A 19,982-nucleotide genomic window follows, 5' to 3' on the forward strand; every position below is an offset into this window, starting at 1 on the left:
TTGAAACATCCTTGCTGTTTTTCACTCCAGCCCAACACAAAGCTGCCAAAAGGCTCATCTTACATATTATTGGTCACCAACACCACCTAAACGAGTACATGGGTAGGAGTCGTTACTGCATTCATGACTACACCCCGAAATGATGTAATCTCTTTAGCTTGAGGAGAAGACCTTCATGTGTTTCAGAAAGGTCAAATTATCAGCCGGAGCGATGAAGAACTCATTCATTCATTCATTTATTCATTTTGTAACGCTTTTTCCTCACGAGGGTCGCGGGGGTGCTGGAGCCTATCCCAGCTGTCTTGGGGCGAGAGGCGGGGTCCACCCTGGACTGGTGGCCAGCCAATCCCAGGGCACATATAGACAAACAACCATTCGCACTCACATTCATACCTATGGACAATTTGGAGTGGCCAATTAACCTAGCATGTTTTTGGAATGTGTTAATGTTCTTACACACCAACTTAACACTCAAAAGATATAATTATGAAACCAGCTCAGCTCATTCATTTACTACCGCTTTTTCCTCACGAGGGTCACAGGGTTGCTGGAGCCTATCCCGGCTGGACTGGTGGCCAGCCAATCCCAGGGCACATATAGACAAACAACCATTCACACTCACATTCATACCTATGGACTATTTGGAGTGGCCAATTAACCTAGCATGTTTTTGGAATGTGGGAGGAAAACGGAGTACCCGGAGAAAAGCCACGCATGCACGGGGAGAACATGCAAACTCCACACAGAGATGGCCGAGGGGGGAATTGAACCCTGGTCTCCTAGCTGTGAGGTCTGCACACTAACCACTGGTCCGCCATGCCGCCCGATGAAGAAATATGAATGAATGATCACCGTTATGTGGTTGACTACAGCCACATACATATTGAATATAGGAATATTGAATATTACTATTATTATTGCGTTCAATTCTCTCCTTTCATTGCGTTCTTTGCCACCTTGTTCGGGTGATGAATGGCATCACAAAGGGCATCCTGACCGCTTTTCATCATCGGCGCAGTCATCCATCTCCTTCCACACTCCAAGTCCATCAAGTCCCAATATGACTGCTCCCCTCCTCCGTCAGACGTCACCTTCGCCCACCGCAGCCATAAAATGACAGCGGCCGTCCCGTACTTCCACGACCGTGTCACCGCACAGCTGCAGCTCCGTGGAAGCGGCGGCGTGTGGCGGCCACCAACTGACAAGTCATTGCTTTGTGATTCATGATGGTGGACGTGTCAGCGGTGGATTGACTTCAAGGGTCATTTTGAGGCGTGGCAGTAGATCTGTTCAGGAACATCGACAGTCGAAGAGAAGGATGCCGTGAAAGCTTGGAAGAGTTTGGATGACGATTGATTGTCTTCATCACATGTTCTCTTTTTGGCACCATGGACCCTTACAGGAGAGTCCTAGAACGCTATTATTATTCACATATATATATACCATTATTTTCGTATTTGATTCATCTGAAGCTTCCTTAACGGAGTCATCAGTTCGGCAAACACAATCACTGCAGGTCAATTCCAGTTTCATTTGCTCATATGTGACCCGTGTCTCATTTTTTTCAAAAAAGAACATCATGACGGCAGTAAAATGTGGTGGTGGTAGTGTGATGGTCTAAGGCTGTTCCTTCAGGACCTGGAAGGCTTGCTGTGATAAATCTTGAAGGAGAAGGACCTCCACCTGAAAGCAACTTGGGTTCTAGAGCAGGACAATGATCCGAAACACACCAGCGAGTCCTCCTCTGAATATGAAGACTTTGGAGTGGCCTAGTCCAAGTCCTGACCTAAATCCTATTGAGATGCTGTGGCCTGATGCTGGAAAAACCTCCAATGTAGCTGAATGACAACAATTCTACAAAAGAGACTCATTGCAAGTTAGCACAAACGCTTGATTGCAGTTGTTGCTGCTAAGGGTGGCCCAACCAGTTATTAGCTTTTTCACACAGGGCCGTGTAGCTGTGGATTTTTTTTTGGATTGAAGTCGGAGTTACTCAGGGAAGCCAGTGGTTCATAAGCTAAGAACGACAGTCAGGAGGTAGCTGGGATTCAAACACTGACGTGTCAGCTTTCAGTATCCTGAAAGGTCTCAATAGCCACGTTTACATGAGTAGTTGGAGTACCCGGGTGTGCCAGCAATGTTGGCACTCTTCAGCACTCTCTCCTGTGCAAGCCAACTATGTGTTTTGTTGTGCTCTGTGAGAAGTATGAAGTTCCATTCAAGTTTACCCAATGTCAGACGGCCGTTAGATGCCTCCTTCCCCATTAGAGAGTTAGTTGACATTCCGTTTCTCCAGATCCAAGTCCCTGCTCTTAGAGAGTTGACATCCTGTTTATCCAGATCCAAGTCCCTGCTCTTAGAGAGTTGACATTCCGTTTCTCCAGATCCAAGTCCCTGCTCTTAGAGAGTTGACATTCTGTTTCTCCAGATCCAAGTCCCTGCTTTTAGAGAGTTGACACTCAGTTTATCCAAATCCAAGTCCCTGCTTTTAGAGAGTTGACATTCCGTTTATCCAGATCCACGTCCCTGCTTTTAGAGAGTTGACATTCCATTTATCCAGATCCAAGTCCCTGCTTTTAGAGAGTTGACATTCCGTTTATCCAAGTCCCTGCTTTTAGAGAGTTGACATTCCGTTTCTCCAGATCCAAGTCCCTGCTTTTAGAGAGTTGACATTCCGTTTATCCAGATCCAAGTCCCTGCTTTTAGAGAGTTGACATTTCGTTTATCCAGATCCAAGTCCCTGCTCTTACAGAGTTGACATTCCGTTTATCCAGATCCAAGTCCCTGCTTTTAGAGAGTTGACATTCCATTTATCCAGATCCAAGTCCCTGCTTTCGACTGCCACCCGACTCTCTGGGCACAAAATGACATCATTTGCAATCACGTGACAGGAAGTGAGTAATATCTTTACTTTAGGTTTGGTGGAGAACGTCTTCTTTGAGGGGGAACGTAAGCCTAAATGTTCGTTTATCATTTAAATACATTTAGAATTGTTTTATGCACGTGAAACTATAATTGTTAAACAATAAAAACATGTTTTGTCTTAACAATTTTGTCTCGATGAATTGGAGTTAAATTATTTACAAATCAAGACTTTATTTGGTCAAAGCTTGACCTTCTGGAATGGATGAATGATGCTAACCAAGGTTCAGCTGTTCAGCTTGTTAACAGACCGCCGGGGAATTATTGCTCCCTGCTCCGTCGGCGCCCACAAGGCTTCGCACCAGCACACGCTTTCCCCGTCCCATCTTTGTTGCCCTTTCCAAGCTCCTTCTTACCTGAATTCCTTACTTTGGAATACTTTCAGCTCCGCCTTGGAGGCATGCATGCCAACCCCTGCTTATGCCATTTCCAGTATCCCTTTTACGGTCACCATAACTCGGAGTTGTGCGTTTTCCTGTGTTGGTTGTTCTCCTTCCCATATTTTTTCCGTGTTTTAGTGAGACAGCGTGGGATGGGGCAATGAGGCACACTTACACACATTTTCCATGCAATTTGTTTCTTATATTTTGCCCATAACGGGTTTAGTAGCTAAACAATAATAATAAATAATAAGGTGAAGGCAAAACAGCCTTTATGGCACAAGGGCCAGTGCAGTTCCACGCCACTTTAAACTAAACAACTAAACAACAGAATTGATGAAAACATAATATTGAACTCACCATTGTATTTCTATTTTGTATACAATAGTTAGATATTATTTGACAAGCTACCAACCGGTAGATGCAGATGTTAGCTTTGTGCAAATGTACCCTTAAAATATATTTGCTTTAGTTTATTCCCAACATGCAAAACAATGGACATAGCAGTACATCATGTTTCTACTTGCATTTCTCCGAAAAAAAAGTGGAGCTTATTTAATCCCACCCCTTCTGATAGTTATTCACTTCCTGTGTTAGCATGTTCCGCTGTCAATTCCAACGGTTTAGAGTACAGCAGGGGTGGGCAAATATTTTGACTGGTGGGCCGCATTGAGTTAACAAAATTGTCCGGGGGGGCCATAACATATATTTAACATACACACTATTTTATACTTATAATTTTTCTAGATTTTTTTGGTCTAATTTTATCTGTAAAACTTTTTCAGGAGCACTTTAAACATCAGTCATTTAATATATCATACATTTATTTATATATATATATTGTTAATATATATATTTTTTCTTGTTATTTATTTTCATTTAATTTGTAATTTTTTTTTTTTTTTACTAAATAAGACGTCCGACTTGCAAGTTATGTTGCCAGATTGTATGTTAAAATTTGAAATACTGCAACAGGCGGGCCGGATTCAATCGCTTAGTGGGCCGCATGTGGCCCCCGGGCCGTAGTTTGCCCACCCCTGGAGTACAGCCTCAATTTGTGAATAACTTGTTCAGCGAAACAAATGGATAAAGTACAGTGGAACCTTGGTTATCAGCGATCCCAGTTAGCACGTTTTTTGTTAATGTCAAAAATGTATGTTAAAACTTTGTCCCAGTTTGGGCACATTTTCCGGTTAGCTTACAATATGCCGCCTGTCTTGTGTACAAAAGTCACCTTTGTCCCACGTCGTCATGAGTTGTTTATTGTTTTCAAATTAAAGTTTTACGTAGATGAAACTATTCCAAATGCATGTAAATGATGAAAATGATGAAAAACATGTCAGCATACGTTTACCTTCATCGACGACGTGATTGATGCCTATTTTTTGTTGTTTTTGTTGAATTCCATCGTGTTTTTCTCCATCAAAATGCTGCTACTTGCAACTTTCTCCGGCTCCACTTTGGCAGTTTGAGGTGACAAACACTATTGAATTCAGGAAATAATTCATAGGTTTTGATGTGTTGATCTCGCTGCCACGTGGTGTCTTTGGCAGCAATCACGTCTTCAGTGAAGGTAAAAGCATATTTCAATATTAACATTCATTTTGAATTGTTTCCTGCATGTACAGCTAGAATTGTAACTTCATAAAAACATGTTTTGTGTTCACAGTTTTGGCTTTTTGGAAAGGATGAACTCGATGTTCATGAGGGGAACATTGTGGGGAACATTGATTTGGTTAAAGTACACCAGGAGTAGCGCCTTCTAGAATGGCTTTGTGATGATAGGCAAGGTTCACCTGCACCGAGATGACAAGGCACAAGGTAAGAAAATAAAGAATGGTAAATAAATACAAGAGATAAAAGACATCAAATAAGGGAATCAAAGTCACCACAACTTTCATAATAATCATAATACATAAGACATGTTGTATGCTAACATAATCATGCCGCGGTGGACCAGTGGTTAGTGTGGTGGCCACACAGTCGGTAGACTCGTGTGTGGGGTTTCTCCGGGTGCACCCGTTCTCTCCCACATTCCAAAAACATGTGCCTGGCACCGTCCAGGGTGTACCCTGCTTGTCACCCAAAGTCAGCTCGGATAGGAGACCCTAGTTCGACTCCACGCCATCTCTGTGTGGAGTTTGCATGTTCTCCCCGTGCATGCGTGGCTTTTCTCCGGGTACTCCGGTTTCCTCCCACATACCAAAAACATGCTAGGTTAATTGGCCACTCCAAATTGTCCATAGGTATGAATGTGAGTGTGAATGGTTGTTTGTCTATATGTGCCCTGGGATTGGCTGGCCACCAGTCCAGCTGGGATAGGCTCCAGCACCCCCGGACCCTCGTGAGGATAAGCGGTAGAAAATGAATGAACGGTTGGGGTGTTAAAAAAGTATACCTTTCAGTGAGTGACGCTTAAAATAATAATACAGTCATATATTCTGTAATATATATTACAATATACATTATTAGTTTAATAGAATTTTACAGACAATTTTTTGTGTAAAAATGATTTAAAAAAATATGTTATTTAATATTATAAAAAATGCTTTCTGCAGTTGAGGACATATGGTAAATGTCCTTGAAATAGCGGAAAAAGGAATTTTAGTGAATGTGAAGTCATTTACTATGTACTATGTACTATGACATCATCATGGGAGACTGTGATGGCGTACTTGGACTTCCTCCCACAAAAATATGCTGGCCACGCAAAATCGGGGGTCCTCCATTTTGTTGGGCCCTACACGATATTCCAGGTTAGTATAAATGCCCCCTGAGGAGACACCTGAGCACCTTAGCTTGCTTCGTGGAAATTGCACTTTTATCATCCACAATCCTGATGTGACACATGAACACACATCTTTCTCTTTTCTGTGCATTCTAAAGATATAAAAACAGGTAAAAAGAGGCAGCAAACAATGGTTGGGGAAAAGGTTCCTGACCCCTGGGCGAGCTGCTAGCCTAGCTTCGCCACACACTTGCTCAGAGCACGTCAGCGCCAAACTCCCAATGCCTTGGGCCACTAGAGGTAATTAGGGGTACCGCTAATTATTGGGCTGATATCAGCATAGAAATATCGGTTATATCGGCTGATATCGGTATTGGTTTTCCCAATCATGAAAAAAGATATTTAATGGTATTTGAAAAATGGGCTGATATCAGCATAGAAATATCGGTTATATCAGTTGATATTGATATCGGTTTTCCCGATCATGAAAAAGGATATTTAACGATATTTGAAAAAATGCTGTATACAGCATATGCAGATTGTGTTTATTCTACCACAGGAGGTAGGCCACGTGACACATATTGGTATCGGCTGCTTCCTCCAAACGTTAGAGACTCACACTTCTGCGGTGCTTCTTTCCAAAGCTTTCCTGCTTGTCTTTGCCCTCAGCCGCCTCCTTCTGCGGGGGGGTGTCAGTCACCTCCACACCGGGCCCGGGCGAGTTCTTCTTGCTCCAGTCCCACGCCTCGCCAAGCACACTGCCAACATCACTGAGGTCACCCAGGTGATCGACGGAGTCGCACTTCTCCAGGTCGGATGCGATGGTCTGCAGGCTGATGATGGACAAGCGGTCTGAGGCGCCACGTTCTCCCTCCAGCCGCTCCCTCTGGCCCCAGCCGCTCTCCCGGTGCTTCTCCACCCACAGCCGAGTTTTCTCATTGTCCACCCAGGCGGTCTCCACTCCACCCACCCCCGCAAAGCTACAGCTCGGGACCCCGACAGGCACTCGGATCTCTGCCTCGGCGCCGACTGGAGAGCTCCGGCCCCCGCACGTGGTGGGACGCCCCTGACTGACTGGGATTCGTCCTCTCTGCGCGTGGATCTGCTCGCTGATCTGTTCAAGGTTCCGCAGAGCCACGGAATAACGTGTTTTCACTTTGGACACGTGCTGCTCCAGTTGCACTACTTTGGCCTTTTGTTCCTGGAAGATGGCACAGCAACCGTCTTAGGGTTTGGGGTGCCCACGCTCCAAAAGGAGTAGGAAGAAGCAAAGCTTATTAAATCCTACCCCTTCATCTGGTACTTTTACAATCACTAACTCTTACATTTGTTCACTTCCTGCTTTCCATAATACAGTTTAAGGTGTTTTTTTTTTAAATAATCCACCTCGTACGGAAGTACTTGTTGATATGAGCATCCAATGCCATAATGTGTACCATAGTAAGTGTCAATATAGTGATATATATAGCACATCATGACTGGTTCAAGACTCTTCATCCTTGTATTTAGCAAACATCAACTGCTTGTATTGTTTCTTGAATTGGCTCATCGTTGTGCATTGTTTGATTTCCTTACTCAATCCATTCCATAGTTTGATTCCACACACTGAAATGCTATGGCTTTTTAACGTATTCCTAGCATATATGTGTTTCAAATGTACTTCTTCCCTGAGATCATATTTCTCCTCTCTTGTAGAGAAGTATTGGATGACATTTTTAGCTAATTGCTTATTTTTAGCCTTATGGATTATTTTAGCTGTTTGAAGATGAACTTTATCAGCAAGTTGAAGTATTTGTCATTTTACAAATAAGGAGTTAGTATGTTCTCTGTAGGCGGCATTATGAATTATCCTTACTGACCTTTTTTGCAGTACATTTAGCCAGTGAAGATTGCTTTTATAGTTATTAGCCCATATTTCCACACAATAAGTAAGATATGGTAGAACCAGAGAGCAATAAAGAGTGTGGAGTGATTTCTGATTTTGCTTTGTTCAATATTGAAATATTTCTGGCCTTATGTTGTATATTTGTAATATGAGGTTTCCAGCTCATATTTTCATCTATTGTGATCCCCAGAAATGTATTTTCCTTCACCCTTTCAATGTCTACACCGTCTATTTGTATTTGTTGGTGCATGTCCTTTCTGCTGTTACCAAACAGCATGATTTTAGTTTTACTTACTTTTATATTTTCTTCTAATAATTATGATTTTATTCCCATATTCTTTTTACTTTATTTCCATAATATGATCAAATTTTCCACAAATTAACATGTTATTCGACCTTCAAAAATAATCTTTCATATTTCTAAATATGCTACAAAAATTTCCTCATAGGATACAACAATATTCTGGTCAAATGACAACTTCTTTCTCTGAATCATTTGAAAAAGACTGCTGAGTTGTCCACTAACAGGCTGGATGAACACACGTTGTGGGTGATCGCCACTCCAGGGCCCCGTTTCACGAAGCAGGTTCAACCAACTCTGAGCCTAACCCTGAACTCTGAGTTGATCTACTCTGAGACAGGAAACTCTGAGTTACGGGTTTCAGAACAGGTGATTTCATTTGGTTCAATCAACACAGAGTTTGTTCACTCTGAGTTAAGCGTGTGCACCACGAATTTAAAAAGCCCTCATCAATGGAGCCCCGTTCCCTCGATTCACCATGGGTGACCATGTAGTTGGTCTACATTTCTCATCAAATGTCTTTACACTTAAGACACCACATAAAAAGTAACTGGTTTTCAGGCAATTTTCACTTGTTTCACGCACATTTTCAATTGAAATAAGTAGAAATAACAAACTTGCTCCACTGACAGATTTTTCAAATTATTTTTTTAAGTGAAATGTGATTGAAACACGTGAACATTGTCTAAAAACAATTTACCTTTAGGTGTGATTCGTTTTGATCAGAAATTAGACATTTTGACGAGAAATAAGACAAATATTGTTGGTATGATTTTGAGTTTTTGCAGTTTGATGCAGTCTGACATTCAATCTACCTGCACATTGATGCTGTGAATGGATTTTCTGTTCACATAGTCTCCTTCATTTTCTGAAGGAGCAACGATGGGAATGTGCGTCCCATCGATGCACCCTATCACACCAGGGAATCCTAAAAGAAATTAAAATGACAAATCCCAGTGTGAGGTTGCAGCACCATGTCATTAACTGAATATGATTTATAATCATACATTTTAAGTGATTTCTACATTCACCTGCAATTCAGGGTTAACATACTCAGAGTTTTCACTAAACCTGCTTCGTGAAACGGGGCCCAGGTGTCTTACTTTGAGCTTATTCTGTCATCGTGCGACGTCGTGTTGAAAACGTGACGAGAAGGACGGCTTCATACGCACCTCAAGAATGTGGTTGAATTGAGCCTTCAGCTCAAAGTAGGGTTTGGACTTGACGATGACCTTCTTCAGTGATTTCTGCAGGGTTTGGACTCGGGCCTCTGCGTCCTGGCAGAGCTGTGTGACTCGCTGGTGCTCTCGCTCACTACGGAAGCGCTCTTCCTCAGCTTCGTTGACCTGATCCACAAAACAAATGACGTCATGGTACATCACACGTGACATTTCCACAAAGTATTCCCACTTCCTCCCTCATTTCAAAGACACGCATGACACCTACACCTCTCCATGTCGGTGTCAACGTTTAGACGCTGGTCAGATGTTTACTTCACTCTTATCCTGGTCAATCAGGGTCCATAATGATGGATTTGAACAGTTCTGTTTGTGTGATGACATAACTTACATCGGTGCTTTTTAAAAACAACAATTGGGTTTGGATTTACTTTCAATTCTCACAAGGACACAAATATTCATCAGTCTGAAATATACTGTGACACCTTCTCTGATGACTAAAAAACTAGGGAGTCAAAATGTACAAGCAAAGTCAACTCATTTTTATAATATTCCAATAAAAAAAATCTTTTTCCCTTAATATTTCAAGTCTGTGCTACTAAAAGGACTTTTACTCATTATATTATGATTTTTTTTATGATTTTTTTATTTTTATTTTTTTTCTTAATATTTTGACATTCTGGTCAAATCTAGCTGGTTTTTTTCCATTTCTAATGTTGTTTTTATTCCTTTCTTTAACTTTTCCAAATAATTTCTTCTGGTAAATTTTGTGACCTTCTTCCATTTATATTTGGACTTTTTTGTCAACGTAACTTTTTCCCGCAGCCTAATTTTCAAAAAATGTGTTTGTTTCTCCAACATTATGACTTAGACAAAATAACATCTTTTTATAAGCAACTACAATGACGTTATTTTTCCTCATAATATTACATTATGCCTGTAAAACTATAACCTTTTTCTGTTCATATTTGACTTTTATTATGATAAAATAAGCAGTGTTTTCCCCATGTTTGCTGTTGTTGGCGGGGTTTTTTCTTTTAGTTAAAAAACAACAACACAACAAAAAAACAGCCACAGGTGCCAGGGCCACACTTTGAACACCCCTGCTTTAGTTAGTTGGAACTGACTTAATGACACCTCAATTCCATTTTGCTTCAATGACATAAAGATTTGCATTTTTTCCCCCAACTATTTATTCAGTTCTCAACGACTGATGAACATCTCCAACGCCAATAAAGACAAACGTGACAAGCTGACGTTTGACAAAGTACCGTCACTTTATGTGATGTTACATCACATAATGTACTCGCTATTTTCGGAAGAGAAAATGTCCATATTCGGGCCGTCAAAAATCAATTTATTTCACTGATTACTTTAACATTAACAGAGCAAAAACACCTCGGGTCCAACGTCCTCACACAGTCACACGGTGCCAGACATTGTTTTAGAACTTCATTCTGACCTCAACACACAGCAGTACAATGCCAACACCGTGTACTTTATGTATCTCCAACACGTCTCTACCACATTTAGCGTTTCTCATTCTTATTACAAGAATGGCAGATGCATCATTTGGGGCTCTTTAAGCTTACAAATATATACTTTATACATACATAAATTACATATTTCACATGTCATTGTTAGTGGTGATTAATCGTGATTAATTAGTTATGAAACTGTGATTAATCTGATGAATTTGTTCAATCCTTTGACAGCCCTCGCGGATGTCCATTTCTCCCACAGCAGCACCGCCGGGCGTACCTTTGCTGTAGCGTGGTTGAGCATCTCCTGCCAGGTGGGGTCCATGGTGTTCCTGTCGGCCAGCAGACCTTGCTCTGCCACATACACCATCTCTCTGGCTGCAGTGTGCATGGACACGGCCCTCTCATACCGGAGAGCCGCTTTCTGGGTCTCCTGCTGCGCCTGAAACATGAACAGCAGTAGCTTGAGCGAGAGGCCGGGTCCACCCTGGACTGGTGGCCAGCCAATCCCAGGGCACATATAGACAAACAACCATTCACACTCACATTCATACCTATGGACAATTTGGAGTGGCCAATTAACCTAGCATGTTTTTGGAATGGGGGAGGAAACCGGAGTACCCGGAGAAAAGCCACGCATGCACGGGGAGAACACACACAGATAGCCAAGTGGAGGTTCTAACCCAGATCTCCTGACTGTGTTCAATCTCCAGCATGCTAACCACTGCTCCACCGTGCAGCCCGACACTTATCACACACAATAGAAAACGTCCGTCACCGTGTGACTGGGTTTCAACGTGACGTTTGTGTCGTTGGTCAGCAACATGAAAAGTTGTCGTTGTGAGTCATCTCTGGTTTGGAGAATTGACCATTAGCAGTAGATTTCCACAAAGTAGGACTCCTACTTTAGAAATGGCACCAAATTTGAAGTTATGAAGTGTTTGTACAATGTGGACATGGCACCCTGCAAGGTGTGTGAGAAAAGGTCCTTTTGGAAAGAAAGAATAAGAATAAGAATGAGAATGAGAGTGCATGCAGTTCCATGAGTGATGGGCACCTCTTTGGCCAGCCTGCGTGCTTCATAGTAGGGCCTGGCCTTCTCAATGCAGGCCCCCAGCTGGGAACCCTGAGCATTCAGCTTTCTGGCAGAATCTGTGAGGATCTTCCTGTAGCTGGACCTTGCATCCTGAGGAGTACAGTAAAGTCTCGTTATATCGATATCGGTTATATCGAAGTACTGCTTATTACGATACTATTTTCATTTCCCGGCAAATTTCTAGTCTTTTATGATATAATTAGTTCCGTTAGTACCATACCCGGTTATTATGAGAATCCGGTTACTACGATGCCCTTTTCATCTCCCGCCAGCCAATTTGGTCTGCTTATATCGATACAAAAGCAGACATTGTTCTATACCAGGGGTGGGCAAACTTTTTGACTGGCGGGCCGCATTGATTTAACAAAATTGACGGGGGGCCACCTGGAATTATTGTATCTGTAAAAGTGTCATGCAATCTGCTATATGGGCACTTTGAGATCATTTATTTGATGTAAAGTAAGTTATAAATTTATAATAATAAAGTGATTATTATTTGTTATTATTATTATTTGTTATTATTATTATTATTATGTGCCTGTGTCCCTTTTTTCAGGAGCATTTTGTAAATAACAGACCGCATCAAATAACGAAATTATTAAATCTGTAAAAGTGTTATGTAATCTGCTATGTGTGCACTTTAAGATAATTTATTTGATGTAAAGTGCGTTATAAATTTATAATAATAAGAATCAATTTATTATTATTTGATATTATTTTTATTATTATTATTATTATGTAAAGTGTGTTATAAATTTATAAGAAGAATAAATTTAGTATTATTTTATATTATTTTATATTATTATTATTTATTATTTTTTTTATTATTATTATTTATTTTATTTTTATTTTTTTGTCCCGTCCAGCCATTGGGGCAGATAGTATTGTTGATCTAAATGCCCTTACATGCTAGACAGATTTGCTCTGTGTCAGGAAAGGTGTTGGCTACAACTTCCCTGTACCATGAAATTTTATTTGCCGTTATTTGATGTTTTTGTTATGCCATTTGGAGCGACTGGACCGGAGCAAGAAGAAGAACAGAAAAGAAGAGGAGAGAAGAAAAAGGTGGGGTTGGGGGGGGGCAGTAGAGGGAGAGACAAAAACAGCAGCAACAAGAATTCCCAAAACAACAACAGTGACAAACAGAACAGTTAAATGTCAATGATGGCTAAGGGTCACACTGGAGATGATATCAGTGAAATGAAACAGTCCAACTTACCAGTAGCAATAGTAACAATGAAGACATGACCCATGATAGTAAACACAATTGCAACCATACGGTTACAGTAATTAAAATCTGACTGCTTGACATCATTATTACTGTAATAATAGCATACAAATACTATATAAACATCAGGGATAAGATAGTAGTATAGTTGTATAGAGAAGCACCCATGTGCTGTGAGTGCCCATATGGAGGTGTGTTGTGTATGTGAATGCGAGTGTGTGAATGTGTAATTGTCACTGAGAATGACAAAAGGAGAGAGACTGCCTTCTACCACCCAGCAAACCCCGCCCCGCGCAGCCAGGTCAAGCCCCCACTGCCAGAGATCCTCCGGCCCCGTGGGTGCGGGCAAAGCCAGGGCCGACTCCCCAAGACCCGCCCCCGAAGCAACTCCCCGAAGAGACCAGCAAGGCCCCCGTCCCCATGAGCAGGATCAGGCCCCCTCCCAACACACAGCCCGGTCCCCGCAGCAGCCACCACAGCGCAACAACCCCAAGCCACCACCGTAGACTTCCGGCTACCAGCAGCGCGGACCCCACCGCCTGGAGGCTGGTGAAGGCCCCCCCAAGGGCACGTTGGCGCCCGCGACCCAGGACAGACCCAGGGGGGTAGCGCCAGCCATGACACCAGGGCAAGCCCCGGTGTCAGCTGGTTCCAGCGGGACCCCCAGGAAGGCCAGGCAGACCAGACCAAAATATCCTGCAGCCCAGGGCACCCCGAGCAAGCCGCCAAGCCCCAGCAGCCAGCGGGCCAATCGCGGGGGTAGGCAGTAGGCTCTCCGGTCCAGCCCGCTACACCTGTGTGTGTGAAGATGGTATTGTGTAGATTGTGCAATTAAAAATAGGCCTGCCCCGTATGGCTGACCTATGTGTGTGGTGTATGTGTATGTGTATGTGTGTGTGTGTGTGTGTGTGTGTGTGGAGGGAAGCTGAGCAATGGTGGGTCCCATGCCTGCCCAGATCCCCCCCAGAACTGAGTGTCTAAGGTGCGGTTAAAATTGAAGGGTGACCAAGCCAGAGGAATGCCGAGGACAAAAGGGCATCCGCAAGGAAACCCTTCGCCCCCGGCAAAACCAGTTGCAGGCCACCCCCCAAAGTCCTACATGTATGTGAGGTGGTGCAGTGCAGCAGGGAGGATCGGGGCCCCACACACGCCCACCCCGCACTACCGGCCAACCGAGCCGGGCAAGCCAGCCGCCCGGAGCAAGCCCCGGGCCACAGGGCCAACCACGTGCCCCACCCAGCCCATCGTGGCGGCCAGTCCGGCCCGCCAGCTCCCCCCCGGAGGGCCCCACCAGAGATTGTGCCAGCTACGCCACCCCCGGACCACCAGGAGCCGCGGACAAACCACACGCCCCGAGGCGCCCCGGCAACACATCCGTCACCATGGCAGCCCAGGGAGTGACACCACAGAGACCGCAGGAGAACCAGGACCCGCATGGGGAAGAGCCCAACCCCGCCCCCCGGGCATGTGAGCCAAGAGTGCCAGGGCGGGACAGAGACACACACATCAGGCAGCAGAGCCCACCAGGTAGACGACACCCCAACAGCCGCAAAAAGTGAATGCCCCCCCAGTCCTACCCTCCACCACAGCGCCGACCCGTCTCCACCACATCTCCCATCCACCCACGGACCCGCCGAGTAGGACACCCCGGAGGCGGGAAGACCGCCACCAGACCGGAGACAGAAGGGGCCAACCAAACACCGGCAAATAGCAGGGGCCGCCCGTGAGCCACCGGCCAGCCCCACCCCCCAACCCTTGGTCGAGGACCCCCACGACCCAGAGCCCACCCCGCCCCCCAAGCAAGCCCCCCACTAATCCCGGCCCGCGCCGCGCAGAGCACCACCCCCACCGCTATTATTATTATTATTATTATTATTATTATTATTATTATTATTATTATTATTATTATTATGTGCCTGTGTCCCTTTTTTCAGGAGCACTTTGTAAACAACAGACCACATCAAATAACGAAATTGTTATATCTGTAAAAGTGTCATGCAATCTGCTATACGTGCACTTTGAGATCATTTATTTGATGTAAAATGTGTTATAAATTTATAATAAGAATATTTTTTTATTATGTTACATTATTATTATTTGTTATTATTATTATTATTATGTGCCTGTGTCCCTTTTTTCAGGAGCACTTTGTAAATAACAGACCGCATCAAATCTGTAAAAGTGTTATGTAATCTGCTATATGTGCACTTTAAGATAATTTATTTGATGTAAAGTACGTTATAAATTTATAATAATTAGAATAAATGTATTATTATTTGATATTATTTGTTATTATTATTTGATATTATTATTTTTATTTTTATTTATTTTTATTATTATGTAAAGTGTGTTATAAATTTATAATACGATAAATTTAGTATTATTTTATATTATTTGTTATTATTATTTTATATTATTATTATTTGTTATTATTATTATTATTATGTGCCTGTGTCCCTTTTTTCAGGAGCACTTTGTAAACAACAGACCGCATCAAATAACGAAATTATTATATCTGTAAAAGTGTCATGCAATCTGCTATATGTGCACTTTGAGATCATTTATTTGATGTAAAGTGCGTTATAAATTTATAATAATAAGAATATTATTATTATTATTATTATTATGTGCTTGTGTCCCTTTTTCACTTTGAAAACAACAGACCGCATGAAATAACAAAATTGATAAAACCGCCAAACCATGAAAATGTCGGCTCACGCCATGATGCCACATTGTATGTTGACTTTAAATGAAATACTTTGGAAAGAACAGGCGGGCCGTATTCAAACACTTGGCGGGCCGGATGTGGCCCCCGGGCCGTAGTTAGCCCACCCCTGTTCTATACTATAGAACAATGTCGAGTGCATTATTGCCCACTTTTAATGCAGTTCGGCGCAGGATCGGATATATCGACAGTCCGGTTATATCGATATTTTTTCCGACTCCCGACAATATCGATATAACGAGACTTTACTGTATTCGGATATGAAAATGAGTACAAACCAATCCGGCGTGACTCTTCAAGCATCAGGACAAAAAGCTGCCTACACAAGCCGAGAACGTGTGCACCAGGATGCCACTTTTGGAGCTGGGCTACGTAGTCACTCGACTTTTGGGGTTAGGTTTAAGATTGGCCTGGTGTGATCACACCCTGTAGACCCTCAATACGCTGGCAATTAAACGTGGAACCGATAGATCTTTGCTTACTCACATCCAACTGAAGCTCAAGCTTGTTGATCTCATCGCTGGCCTGGTTGAGATGTTCCAGTTCCTCCTGGGAAACACAGGGAAAGTCCTGAGTACTCTACCATATTAACCCTTAAGTTAAGTTAAGTTGGTCCTAAATGACCCAGTCAGGTTGTTTTCTCGAAATATCTTCGTAATGAAACATTTTTATCATTTCATATTCCAGGCATTTTTCAGAAAACATGTTTTTGATATCATGCCATTCACATTTTTAACTTACCTTTTATACATTTAAAGAAATTTTTGTTTTAGTCTTACTACCCCAACCTTCCATAAGTGGGTCCAAAATGACCCAGTCAGGTTGTTTTCTTGAAATATCTTCATAATGAAAAATTGTTGTCATTTCATATTCCAGGTATTCCTCAAAAATCATATTTTTGATATCATGCCATTCACATTTTTAACTTACCTTTATGCAACACACAATGGATCCTCACATTTTCTATTGTTGTACGGGGTCATTTTCTTTTTCAGAGATGTAAAAAAGTGAAAAATGAAGATGTTTCTAACATGAAATCATTCTTGTGTGGTCCTAAATATAATACTAAATATCATACGAGTGATTATTCCTAACCAAAATGGCAACATTGGCATAAAAAGGATTGATTCTAGTATGGGTGATTTTTGAGCAACTGATGGAAGAGTGGAGGGTCCAGTCACTCATGCATCTAAGGGTTAAGCAGCAAAGCAACACAACACTTTAGCATCTAAAAAAGAGGGGGGGGGGGGGGTCTATGACTCCACCTCTCTCCCACATCATAAGCATGGACGACCCAGCATGTCTCCAGAACCACCAAATGGGCACCACAGACCAGCTCAGGGATACATTTTGGATCTTGGGCCTCCTCCTGATGTGCAGCATGACCTGATGGAGCACACATTTTGAGGCAGGATACAAGAGTGGTGATGAAGGGAAAATCCATGTCTTATTTTGACAAGTGCAACATCCACCTGTCATTTGACTGCTTTGTGGCGGCTCATCGAAGACTTCTTAGATTCAAGTTCCATTCCTCTGTTTTCTATGCCACTTATCCTCATTAGCATTGTGGGGTTATGCTGGAGTCTATTCGAGACGACTTCGGGCAAGAGGTTGGCTACAAGTGGTGTGTCGGTCATGAACGAATGGGTCAAAAGAACTGTTTCTTTTTTGTGAGCTGAATGAACAAGGTCACCACCTCTAAAATACCCGTTCAGTCTGTTCAATTGCAAATGTTTTTTTTTTGATTGACTGGAGAGTCAGTTCACCTTTCCTTTGGCAGGGCGGGACTATCTGCGTGCTTGCCTGTCTCATCCTATCGTCTGACTGAAAGACCGAGAAATTGACCGACACTCGACAGTTGAGTCGGAACGAACGTGAACATGAGTGAACGGACTGACTGGACACGGCTGACCGGATCTATGCACAGGGGGAGATCACAGGCTAACCACCAATTGACCGGATCGTTTAACTGAATGAACCGGTTCACTGAAATGAAGGGTTTTGCCCACCACTATGGGGTACACCCTGGACCGGTCGCAGGGTACATACGTACAAATACTCACATGCATACCTATGGACAAGTTGGAGTCGCCCATAAACATGCATGTTTTTGGAATGTGGGAGGAATTAGTTGTACCCGTAGAAAACCCACGCACACATGGAGAGAACATGCAAACTCTACAGAGATGCACAAGTGGAAGTCCAACCCGGGTCTTCTCGATCTCCTGACTGTGTGTCCAACATGCTAACCGTGCGGGTCTGAAGGGGTCACATAGAAACTAGAGGTATGAATATCAGCACTGAGGACGATTGAGTACACGTCTCCATCCACTGCCAGTGTAGTCTAAATTAGTTTTTTAAACAATTGTCTGGGACCAGTGCCACTTAAGGGTCAGTTAACTGGCAGAAAATCAGGGCACAACATCCTGTGTTGTTTCTTCTTCTTATCTTTGCAGGGGTCAGTGCGGGAGAACCAAAAGGCCTTGAGGAATTGACCATGATTGACCATTATTTAGTCAGGAGGCAATGAAGATAATAGGGTGAAGGAGGAGGTATCTGGTCCGGGAACAGGATCCTGATCCATCCCCCACACATACCCCCAACTCCACCCCAGCTAAGGCGATCTACAAAAAGCTCTGGGATGCAAGAATCGGGGCTGACTTTCCTTCTTATCGTCGGGAGGCTGCAGGCGGCCATTGGAAGAGAAACTCCTGTGTTTTTGTGATTTTATTCAGTCTGACCAATTTTACAATACATGATTTTAACTTTTACTAGTGTGTGAGTTTTATTCCTTCTCATAAGTGGAGATTAAAGAATACGCTTGGGGAGATGAAATTGACTTAAACAAGTGGTCTTGGAGACCTGAATTCGGTTGAGGAGAATTTCTTCTCCAACACCAGCAATATAATACTTTAGCGATGCATGCAATTTTCTGGTGATATGATAATTATTTAATTCGAATAAATGCGATCCAATATGACATGGTGCAATTTCTTGCCATATGATACAAAAAAGCATCATATACTCATGTACTCATGACCTGACCATAGTGATGTCGATACCACTGATTTTGTTTGTGATCTGATAGGAAGATTCAGGCTGGTATCTGCGATACCGATACAAATTCACCTCATATGTATGGTACATTTAAAAAGTGATGTATTTCATATTACAGGATAAAGAATACAATGACACTATTAAATAAGACAATAACCGTTTCAATTCATGAAAAGTGCGTGATGTCTCAAAGTGGATGTAAATGTATGTCTGCTTCATCGGTGACTGCCTTTTTTGTAGCCGTAGCTAACATATTTAACATATTTATTCAATATGTACCGTCCTAAATGACTAAATAAATATGTATTTAGCGGCGTATTAGAGAGAAGGTCGTTTTCCGTCCTACCTGAATTCTTGGGTCCAGCTCCTCCTCGTATTTGTCAACATCCTCATCACCTCCACTTTTCATGTGGTCCTCTCCGCCATGTTCACACTTCACATCCTTCAACCTGCCCGCCTGGTCTCCGCCTCTTCGCCCCAACATCACGGTGCTCCCTTCGCCTCCTTCCGCCTCCTCCCCCGGGGTGTTCTCCCGCTGCTGGCACCCCGCGCCGGTTTGACTTTCACGCGAGGTTCCGGGCTCCATATGGGGCCTGTCGCCTTCGGTTCGTCAGCGCTGGTCCACAAAACGAAGCTCGTTCGAATCCTTCGTTAACAATCGTTCAGTTTCAGTGTTGTTGTTTTGTTTGTTTTTTTTACATGCGACAACTCAGCGCTGAGGTCGCCATGTTGTTTCACTACATTACTACTCCTCCGTCCTACTAGCTTAGCGGGCTAACTCCAGCCGAGCTTCTCCTGACAGTGGTTACACGAGACAAGACAAGAGGCTGGCAAAAACAAAACAATACACAACTCTTTGTCTCCGTCTCATAAATATTATTATGGCACGGTGCCTGAGCTGGAAGGACGGCAAGAGACGTAATCAGGACGGCATCCTTGCTCATAGATTTTGCAGCAAAACGTCTCCATCAGTTCATTAACAGTTCCATCTTTTTGAAAAT

At 42.9% G+C, this 19,982-nt stretch overlaps 1 protein-coding gene across 2 annotated transcripts; it reads right to left on the minus strand.

Annotated features, from left to right (window-relative positions):
- Nucleotides 1-702: 702 nt before the first annotated feature.
- sh3bp5lb (SH3-binding domain protein 5-like, b) lies at nucleotides 703-19,956 on the minus strand. 2 transcript variants are annotated; one of them, XM_058047221.2, is made up of 6 exons: nucleotides 19,328-19,956; nucleotides 16,411-16,473; nucleotides 11,933-12,061; nucleotides 11,156-11,317; nucleotides 9,389-9,562; nucleotides 703-7,231 (listed from the first exon to the last, which is right to left on the minus strand). In XM_058047221.2, exons 1-6 carry the CDS (start codon nucleotides 19,565-19,567, stop codon nucleotides 6,638-6,640), a joined length of 1,362 nt encoding a protein of 453 aa, XP_057903204.2. In that variant the 5' UTR covers nucleotides 19,568-19,956; the 3' UTR covers nucleotides 703-6,637. The 2 variants fall into 2 exon arrangements, with proteins under 2 accessions (XP_057903204.2, XP_057903205.2); XM_058047222.2 differs by lacking the exon at nucleotides 11,933-12,061.
- Nucleotides 19,957-19,982: the final 26 nt, after the last annotated feature.

This window comes from Doryrhamphus excisus, linkage group LG7 (assembly GCF_037039965.1).
Source record: "Doryrhamphus excisus strain RoL-2023G ecotype Guam linkage group LG7, RoL_Dexc_Guam_v1.1, whole genome shotgun sequence".
NCBI classification, from domain to species: Eukaryota; Metazoa; Chordata; class Actinopteri; order Syngnathiformes; family Syngnathidae; genus Doryrhamphus; species Doryrhamphus excisus.